The 10,295-nt window shown below is 40.3% G+C and overlaps 1 protein-coding gene across 8 annotated transcripts in view; it reads right to left on the bottom strand.

Moving 5' to 3' along the window:
- The window catches only part of STMND1 (stathmin domain containing 1), a 24,542-nt gene extending 16,300 nt beyond the window's left edge, over positions 1-8,242 (bottom strand). For 2 of the 8 annotated variants that reach the window (XR_004748011.1, XM_035316772.1), the window contains exons 1-3: positions 7,968-8,232; positions 6,908-7,088; positions 4,621-4,775 (exon numbers count right to left, since the gene is read on the bottom strand). Coding sequence is in view for 7 of the 8 variants with exons in the window: in XM_035316772.1 (XP_035172663.1) it covers positions 4,621-4,775; positions 6,908-7,088; positions 7,968-8,087 (456 nt within the window). In the remaining variant the exon portion in view is untranslated. Of the gene's footprint in view, positions 1-47; positions 418-497; positions 974-4,620; positions 4,776-6,907; positions 7,089-7,967 lie in introns of those variants that run through there. The other 6 variants (XM_035316767.1, XM_035316771.1, XM_035316768.1 and 3 more) reach the window with 6 other exon arrangements.
- Between the last annotated feature and the right edge of the window lie 2,053 nt (positions 8,243-10,295).

Here is a 10,295-nt window from a genome sequence, read left to right as displayed (position 1 = left end):
CCCCAGATGAAATAGGTGGTAGCAGGACCCCAGATGAAATAGGTGGTAGCAGGACTCAGATGTCCCCTTGAGATAAATTGTCTACTTATGCTCCAGGAAAAGACAGCTGTAGGGAGCAGAGAGGTTTCCTCTTTTCAAGGTGGCTTAGATCCAGATTGTTTCATTGATGCAGTTGTAAGTTATATCAGACTCAATGGTAGAGCCCTCAGTGTAATCATTTGTGGATTCTTCTGCAGTTATTTCCTTTATCAGTACACCGGGCTCGTCATCTGAAGGTGAGGGCTGAGGGGTGTCTGTCCCTCCTTGACTTCCACAACTTGTGCAGTCCTTCTCAGTCTGTTCACCCGTAGTTTGGTGGGCAGTTGCTGGAAAAAATGCAGTGTGTTGTGCTGTATTGCTCAGTTCCTCTTCCCTAATCTAAAACAAAACAGAGAAACCCCATTTCTTTGTAAAGAGGGATGGAAGTAGATGGAAGATGACACGAAACACATGCAGTAGTTTTTTTTTTTTTTTTTTTTAACCCAAATGTGGTCCGAATACCACTCCAGTTAGCACTGAACTTAGCCAATTTATTCGGTGTCCATAGAAAATACATCTATTTATTACAGGAAAAACTGCTCCAGACCCTCCTATGCATAGTTTTAGGATAATCTTTCAGCTTTCAGAAAAAGTAAACTATCAGGATGGCTTTTTGACACCTATTAGATAAATACAGGATCCACTGTGCTGCCACTGGTCAGATTCTGGTAGTACCTTGCACATAAGCTGGCTGCATTAGGTCAGTTTATAAAAAGCAGAGGATTTTAGGTGGTGAAGCAAATGCTGGAGAATACATAGCAGAATCAGGTGACCTGTTTTTTCTGTTGAGTAAAAATCTTCATGTCCTTCTCTGTAAAATCATCTACTTGTTTTCAAACCAAATTTTTTCTAGCCTAGCTGGTGGCTTCTTCAATGTCTCTTCCAGGACATCTCTCTGTAGAGACATAAAAAGCTTTCAGCAGAGTGGATTTTGATGTTGGAATGACACTTTGCTGCTTACCCTCTGCTTTCTTTTCCCCTGCATAGAGGAGATGTACTCTGATACCAAAAGAAGCCTGGAAATAATGTGCTAATATCCTCAGTGTTCACTCATGAGCAAGCGTTTGCAGTGAGAATTCCCATTTTCTAGCGAGTGATGTGTCTGAAGCTTGCAATGTTGCTGTATGCCCACCAGATGTGGGAATTTGGTCATGAGGCTGTGGGTGCTTAGGGAAGTTACTTTACTATTACTGCTGAAGAGATTTAAGAATGGTTTTGTTAGAGCTTCTTAATCATGATATTGCTGGCCTCTACTGCATGCAAATGAGATCCTAGATTCCTAGATCTCTGCTGCTGAGGGCAGCACTTACTCCTGGAAAGGTGGGGTGGTTATTTATTTGACCAGCCAGGAAGCTGACGTCTACTGCTGTCTGTATGATAAGCAGTTCTAGTAGTGTTGAACTCAAACCAAGGACCTATGGTGAAATACTCACTGTCGTGTTTATAAGTCTCCTGAGTTATCTGCTCCCCAGACTTCTACTGCCATAAATAACACTAGAAGTCAGGCCTCACTGCCAGAAGTGTTAAGTGCTGCAAATAGTGTAGAGGATGACTCATTTAGTGAGATGAAGGCAGAGCAGGGATCAGGGGGAAGAAACCTGATATACAAAGGAGACATTTTGAATGCAGATGACACACCAAAAAATCTGAGCAAAGTAATGTTCAGTCATCACAAAAATGAAACAAAATACTTCTTTTTCTTCTTTTTCTTTTGTCCCCTTTGGTGGAAAAAAAAAAAAAAAAAAAAAAAAAAAAAAAAAAAAAAAAAATTTTTTTCTAATGACAAAGGGCACTCTAATGAAAGCCCAAAGTGGGAAGGTATCGAATACTGGGCTTGTCATTTTCTTACCCAAGGTAAAAAAGTGGGCTGTACAGAAAGAAATATATTGAAAATTCTTCCCTATATGTCCAAACTAATCAGGGTATTTAGCAAACAGGTTGCTTTCCGGGTTGTTCTGTATCTGTATAAGCTGAGCAAATAACTTATCTTTGAGCTAAATAGTTGTGGGAGATCAAGGATCAGCAATGGAAAAGCTAAAATAACCTTTGTACATCTTTTGTAAATGCTAACTCATGGTAAGGGGATCAAATTCCTGTAGACTGCTCTATTTGAAACTAGCTTTGGGTCTTTTTGGTTACCCTCTAGCTACACATAGGTAGACTTGGAAAAAAGGTATCTGATAGATTATATGCCACAACTACTGGTAGACTGATGAATGAAGTGTCCAGTGTTTATTAAAAGCTTAATGTAAACTCATCAGGGGTGAGGATGAAACCAGCACATCTTACATCAACTAAAATATTTTTGAAGCACTGGAAGAAAAATAGCAATTACTCTGAAAAATAACAATAATAATAAAAAAGACAAAACATAGTAATTCAAAGAAACCTAGTCTGTACTTTAAGTTGAAGTTCTGGCTCTACTGGAAATTTTAGTAAGAGCTACTGTTAAAGTTGTAGAGGCTAGTTTATCCTGCGATGCGTATAGCTCTTCCTAGTTCTGTTAGACGAGACTGATAAAATGTTGCTCTCAAAAGTTCTGGTCCTTTAGAGCAGTAGTGTGTAGAAACAGGCATCTTAACCTATACTGCTCAGAGTCCCTTTGTTCAGGATGAAGTGAAGGACAGTCAAAAGACTGAAGGCTGAAAGGCTGTTCCACAGTTTTGGCAGCAATAGGAAATCCTGAGAAGACAGGTAATCCTACCGTGGCTTAAGGGATGCAAATACTTCTATGGAATAGAACTGCAAACAGGAAGGGAAAACTCTTGCAAGGATATCTCAATCTCCAATATTGCTGTAAAACAATCTCAAACCTGGTTGTACTAGTCTCTTGTAGTGTGATGAAGTCTGAGCATTTTTCTTCATTGAAGCTACTGCTGGACTGAAATTCAGCACAAAGCCATTCATGCTTATACACAGTCAATTTTGAAATATCAGGTGTCACTTTACCCACGTGTTAATGCTCAAAATTCATAGCTGCATGTTGTAATTTGGGATATGTTAGGGTATAACTCTTTTCTACTGTGTCTGTATTCGGTACATTTAGCCCCTCTATTCATAGGTAATCTGCTGGATTTTTAGTTCTAATGTAATAAATTATTCTTACAGGAGGCAGCACAAGCCAAATTTTCTATTGCTACTAAGGGAGAGCTAACAGTTAGCACCTAGTGACAGATTTATGTTTTCACTTGTAGGCTGCCCAGCAGTGGGCCCAGCTTGAACGTAAAATACTGCTTGGAAAAGTTGGCTTTGTTAGTGAAAAAGTACAAGGTTCATTTTTTTAAAGCTGTATTGATTATTTTTTTAATATTAAGGAGAAAAAACACAACCCTTCTTCTGCTGAGGGGAGGGATATAGAAACTCTCTAAGGAAAAATAGCTCAGACTGTGCTTCTGTCAATAAAATTGTGTAATTTAATACTAGACAGCTTTTTAATACAGGAGGAAAAAAGAACAGGCACTCTCCTGTCTCAGAAGGGGAAAAATAAAAAACCTGCCTGCAGTATGTTACCTAAATCTAGCCGCAGAGGGGATAATCCCTTCAGGCACTCAAAAAATCTATGGGGAAATAAGACTATGGAGAAGCTGTACTCAGATATCCTCCAGCCCCATTTTCCAAAGTGATGGCGATAGGAGATGTGTTTTGCAGCACCAGTGGCCAGACAGCAAGGTGGCATTTGCTTGTTTAGTCCTTCTTATGAAGGCTTTCATATTACCTTAATATAAGTGGCCAAGGTTAGAGATGTGCAAAAAGGTTGCCTCAAACTGCAAAGCTACTCAAAATCATCCTTGGTTAGAGCTGGAATTGTTTCTGCGTTCACTGTGTCCAGGTAGTGGTATGATCATACTTTGGGCACATCCACAAATGGCATTAAACTTCTTGCAAACTCCTTATAGACCTTTTCCCTCCTGCTGTCTGTACTTGAAACCCTATCTGTAAGAAGCAACTGACCTTTAACACAATGCTTGACAACAAAGAGTAAGCTTCAATTTGGAAGCAAAAATAAGTCTTAGGTTATTACTCAGAACAGTTTCTTAATCTTATTCTATATTATATAATCTTATTCTATATTATATTTATTCTATAAAATGATTACAATTTTATTTTTATTTTTTTTAATGGTTTCTCAGTCAGAGCAAATGCAAATGGCAAATTTCTCAGAAAGTGAATATTTAGGATTTCGGAGTTCTTCACTGAAGTGTAGTTGTAAGTCCTGGAAGTGATATTTCTTCTAGTTTTGCAGGCTTGAGAAACAAGTTTACGGCTTGTAATTTCCCAGGGAGTCGTTTAATACTGTCACAGTCTCCTCTCTACCCATTTGAAACAAGTCTGGAAGCTGTAAACAGCTAAAAGAAAACTGCTGCCAACTTCTGTTGTATTAACTTCCCTGTAATACAGTTCTCTGTTGTTAAACAACTTGCCAATGAAATCTTAGAGAAGGTATGCCTGGATGCTTTGCATGTGCAGAAGCTGAATCTCAGGGAGCTCACAGAAGGGTCAGAGCTCTGTAGCAGAAGTCCTGTGTTATACAGTGATGCTTACCTTGTTTTCAGACACTTCTTCAGTCCTGACAATAGTGCCTTGGCTCCTGATTATCCCCTGCATCCTCAGCTCCTCAAGAATATCTGATGATTTTTGTCTCTCTGTTTCTTGTAAGGGCCGTGATTGACTGATGAACTCACTGGTGAGCAGTGCATCTTCAAGAAGTGAAAACATTAGAATTTATTACATGTAGAGCACTTAGATCACAAAGATTTGTTTGAATGCTATTTCCAATGCCAGAGGTTTAATTGAAGAGGTTGCATACTGAGAACATCAGTGGAGAAGGCCTGCTTGAGGCTCTCTTCACAGCTTAAACATTGCAGTAAGCTTTTTAGTGGTTGGAAAAATGGAGTTCAGTTTCCCACTGTGGCCAATTACACCTGGAGGGCCGTATGCAGGAAAGCATGGAAGCATGTGCCGATGGCTTTTCAAGGCAATTTCTAAGCATGTTCCCAAACAGGAGAGCTCTTTAAAATTCAAGTTCTCCAAAGTTCGGTGAGCTGATTAGAGAAAGACAACGTAGGACTGATAATACATCCTATTCATAGGCCATCCTGTAAGGATCACTGTGTTCTTCTGTTAAACAAATGCTAACTTTCATATGCTTTCATTGTCTATGATTCTTGTTGCAAAAGGGCTGTGTATGATCATACTTAAATGCAGCAATACAACAATTATATATTTATAAACAGCAATTAAGAATAAAAACCAAGTTATTTTGATAACCCTTCTGAGTGGCTGTTCTGTTTCCCTGTATTATATACGAATGAACAACGAATAACTTATTGCCAAGACACATCAGGTCTTTCAACCCTCAGTTGACAGTTACACCATCTGCCCAACCTCTACGGGCAGGAAGTAGAGCTTTTGTATGAAGAATACTTGGACTAAATCAAAGTCGGTTATCTGACATCTGCCGCTCTTTATAAGCAGAGTGGGTATGGCAACATTGGCTCTTTTATATCTGGTAGTAAAACAAAAATGCAGAACGTCTACCACATTGTATAAGTCGACTCCGTACCTCTCCTAAAATAACCAAAAAGGACTGGGGCTCAGCTGTCAGTCAGCACATGTAGATGTCAGAAGCCAGTATACACCAAAACATACCTTGGCAAAAAAATAAAAAATCACGATGAGTGGGCAGCACTGACAAGTGGTGTGAAATTGTATTGGTTTCACTAATACATGTAATCAGAAAAAAAATGAAGTCGATATATCTTGATTTTCTTGTCTTGAAAGAGAAGCCTTAAGCATGATTTCAAAAACTTTGTTTAGAAGCTTCCTGTGAAGTTGTCTTTTAGCAAGGAGGAAGAAAAGGAGCTCTAAATGCAACACTTTCAGAGCAAGCAAATCATGTTGTTCAATCTGAAATGAAATCCTTTCATCACGTCCTTCTGTGGCACTGGGAGTTAAGTCCTCTGTAATGAATAGCAAACACCAGTAATTATTCCTTTTTTGTTCAATTTGGAATATTTTATTGCAACCCTTCTTTATTATAAAGGGCAAACAGCCACTTCAGATATTTGATTTGGTGTTTGTAATGTAAGCTATTCATAGCACTTGAAAAATAGAGTTAAACTACGAAACTGGGGACTTCATAGTCACCAAAGACTGTTGCTTTTCCATTAGTACCTTTTACTGCATCAGTATCCTAAGGTTATAGAAGAGTTTGGGTTTAAATGTTACCTTGTTCTTAAGAAATTTAGAAGAGTTCTTGGCAGATCTCTGATTATTACTGTGACAACTTCTGGAATTTTTATATATTTTTTTCCTGTATAATAACTTGCCCTGAAACTTTTGATTGTAAACTTAAGGAGTAATGTGGCATTTACTTACTGTCTACACCTGGCGCTAGTCAGGAGAGTTGTGTCACTATTCTGTGTTCAAAACAAACAACCCCCCCCACGTGATAGCAGCAGAGCAACAGCAGTAGCGTGGGCAGTGTGCACTCCCGGCGCACCGTAATCCCTGTTAGCGAGGGCAACCTCTGAGGACAAGGCTGAGCGAATTTGTTCTTTTGGTCTGCTTCATGAGTCTGCCAAGAAAAGTGTATACCCTGCCCCCTGTGCTGGTAGTGAGGGCTGAGTCATGCTGCAGAACATAATCAGTGGTTAGGAAATACTTTCCACTACTATTGCATGGCTGTAAAGTAGTGCTAGGAGCTCAACCCTTGCGGTGTCGCAGGATGAACGTTACTGTGGATTGAAGCTGGCTGTAGCAATAGACTCTCATGATGATTCATTCCTGGGTCTCTGTGGAGCCGGTATGACCTTCAGTTACTATTTACCTGTGCTTTGCGCATTGCTTCTTTTTTGAGAAGGTGTAAATCTTTCTGCAAATTCCTCAGGGGAGTCTCCTTCTCTGGCCTTGTCTTCAACGTTGCTTCCATTCTCTGAAGGGCCTGCTGGCCAAGCTGCCCCATCCCATGAGGTGACAGCCCCTGTTCTAGCAATGCTGGCACTTGTAACCTGCAAGAAAAAGAAAATGAGAGAGGTCCTTGAGGATTCATAAACATTTAAGGAGGGGCAATGTTTAAAATAGTCCCACAGATTCCACAGGTTCAAAGAGGAGTGGAAGATAGTGGTTCCTGATATTTATCCGTGTTTTGTCACAGGCTGATGTTCATGGTGATTAAGGGTCTCTAATAGTATTTTGGAAAGGAAGCAGCGACCTTAAGCCTGAATGTGTCCATAATCCAGTGTGGCTATATTGGAGTATTGTTTCAGCACTTCTAAGTGCCGTCTGTATGTGGGTCAGCGGTTAGGAATTCAAATTCCAAGAATTTTAAATTAGCACATGGTAAGGTCTTAACCTATGTACCTTCTAAACAAGAGCTTTGAACTTGCAAAGAATGCAGGATTAGAGCCTAGATGCACTTTTGTTTCTTCTCTGCATGTTTGGACTTGATCCAACTCAACTATGCAAACCACACAGAGTGGTTGTGCACATGTACCCGGGAGTATTTGCATATATACAAGTCCCCTGCCTCATAATAACATTTTAAGGCAAAACCCACCCTGCTGAAGTGTTGTAGTTCCACACTGGTGTGGGAGGTAAGTGCCTCTAATTGCCTTCATGAGGTAAGTGACACTGGCTGTGAAATGCAGCTTTTCCAGTGCTATAAAATGGGGTCATGCATGTGGCCAAATGGCAAATCTTACAGTACTTCCCCTGTAGTGTCAGAACTGGATTAAGCCAAGTGATAACTCTTCTCCTAAAGAGCTCCCTGAAGGCATCTGAGCTACAGTTATGTCAGCAAAAACATGTCTCTGGATACACACATCCTTATATGCTTACACGCTAAGACATGTAGTAACATACTTCATAGAGAGTCTAGAAGTCACTACCTGGTTTTTGGCTTCTTGGTTCTTCTGTAGCTCCTCAGAAGGCAGCTGTGCTACAGCAACCCTGTTAGAAGTACTGCAGCCCATGGCGAAACTGTGACCATCTGCTTCTCCTTGCTGCATGTCCAGGGAGTAGAAATGCCCTCATCTCTTCCTTAGGAGCTTGGTTATTCATTATCACCATGGAGTCCAACTGTTGCCAGGGCCTGTTGCTATAATAAATAACACCACAGAAGGCTTTCTTCTCGTGTCCTGGCATACAGACGTCACCATCTTTGTCCAAGCACCCTCATCTGAAGTTGAGAGGGAGTGTATTTCTTCTGTGCCAGCTGGGGATGTGGGTCTGAAAGCAGCAAATCTCTGCAGGTCACTGAAAGGGGTAGGGAACCTCCTGGGGGAACTCGGCTGAAGGCACTTGAGTGTCTACAGCTTTTTATTTTATTTTTATTTTTTTTGAGGAATAGGATACTGTCAGGTAAAATAAGTACACATATTGCTATCTGGTTGGAATTCTTAAGTATTCTTCATTACCATTAGGAATTGGAAAAGATAAGCACTGAATCTGCAATTCCAAACAGCAAGGCAACCTTTGGATGAGAGTAGATGTAGTCAGGAGGCAAGGACTGGCTGTGGTTAGGGAAAATGTTTTAAATGTCCTCCAGAATCGTTGTACACTTTCTTGATTACCGCCTGCTTCTGTCCACGCCCTTTGAGGTAGATGTTTGTAGGAGATGGGGAACTGGGGATTTGCTTCCATGAAGTTGTATAAAAGACAGTAGAGAAATGTTAATGGAGTGCTGTCAGTTGATGGTCATAACCGGTTGTGTCTCAGGTTACTTTGGCTGAGATCATCAGTGGTTATAGTTAAAAGAAATAAATTTTAGTTTTGCAAATGTTGATAGAAACAGACACTTTGTATGAAATCAAAGTACTCAAAATACCTCATACCTATGAGAACTTTTGTGTCCTGAGATCCTAGTAACAAATAAATGTCAGCTTGTGACCTTACTCAAATTCATATCAGAAAACTTCCTGTAAAGCTTGTCCATATTTTTCCATCTATGTGAAACTGAGATGTTTACATGCCGAATGCATCCTTCAAGTAGTAAGGTTGGTGAGCTTTCAGGCACAAATGAACCCCAATGCTTGGAGAGAACGGCTCCAGCCTAGGAGATCATGCTGTAGGCATGGCTGCAGGCAGCCCTCTGCATTCCTCTTGTTTGCAGCCCCAACTTGTCAGCTGGTCTGTCTGGAAATCTACACAAACTCATTTGCATGTCTGTGAGCCTGAAGTGATCTCCCCCACCTCAGCATGCCTTTTTTTGACTGTGCAAAACACTGCACTAGGGTTATTATATGGCTTCCAGGAAGCAGCTAGCATCTCTAGCCACGTGTATGCCTGTTCAGACCTACCTGCGCTGGCACTAGAGCTGCCAGGAACTCTCAAATGCGAATGTATTGTCTCTTGAGGAACAAGTCTCAAGAAATGTTGTTGCTCATTCTCCCCCCACACGCTCCGTCTCCACAAATAACCAACAGGGACCTGATACTTATGCCCCCCTTGAACCTGCACAGAATTCACATCAACCTTTTGGTGCGCTGGTTTGGTGTTGTTTCTGTTCTGTTGTTCCTCTCCTCTTAGATGTTTGCAGGTCGTGTGTGGTAATGCTGAAATGTGATTGTTACTTGGTGCATGCCAGGATGCGATGCACAGGCTGTTTCTTGCTTGAATTCCTGATTAAACACTTGCAGTGATAATGCAGTTTTAAAACTTGTTTATAAGTAAACAATAGTGAAATTTTAGTCACTGCTAAAAGGTGACTTTTGTTTGTTCCTTCAAATATAAAGTAATAAAATACTGAAACTGAAATCCAGTTTCTAAAGTAAGGAAATAGATTGAATGTAAAATCACAGGTTGTAGCATAATCAGAAACCAGGTAAGCTTTGATTCATATTTTACAAATTAATTATTGGTACATCAATCGCCTGTCTTTCTTTTTAAGAAATAGACAGGATCATCTAACAAGTAGCATGAGAAATGCACACATTCATGTTTATGGAATGAGTAGGACCTTCTTAGATCTCACAGTTCATACACTTAGAGCCTGGTCCTGGAATATCTTGTGCATGTGGTTAAATTGACATGGTGACCATTGTTTTCAAGCAATAGGAGCCACAAGCTTTCAAGGGCAGACCGCTCTCATGCTGATGCTGACCGAGAATGATGGAAAGTATTCCTCATTTTAAGTAGCTTTTCATCAATCTGTAAAATTAAGAATAGGCATGTTTTAGTACTAGCAATGCACCCGGACATGTGTTGGTTCCCAACAC

The sequence above is a fragment of the Oxyura jamaicensis genome, chromosome 2 (genome assembly GCF_011077185.1).
Source record: "Oxyura jamaicensis isolate SHBP4307 breed ruddy duck chromosome 2, BPBGC_Ojam_1.0, whole genome shotgun sequence".
NCBI classification, from domain to species: Eukaryota; Metazoa; Chordata; class Aves; order Anseriformes; family Anatidae; genus Oxyura; species Oxyura jamaicensis.
The sequence above is the reverse complement of the archived record's forward strand: the minus strand, read 5'-3'. Positions and strand labels throughout refer to the sequence as shown.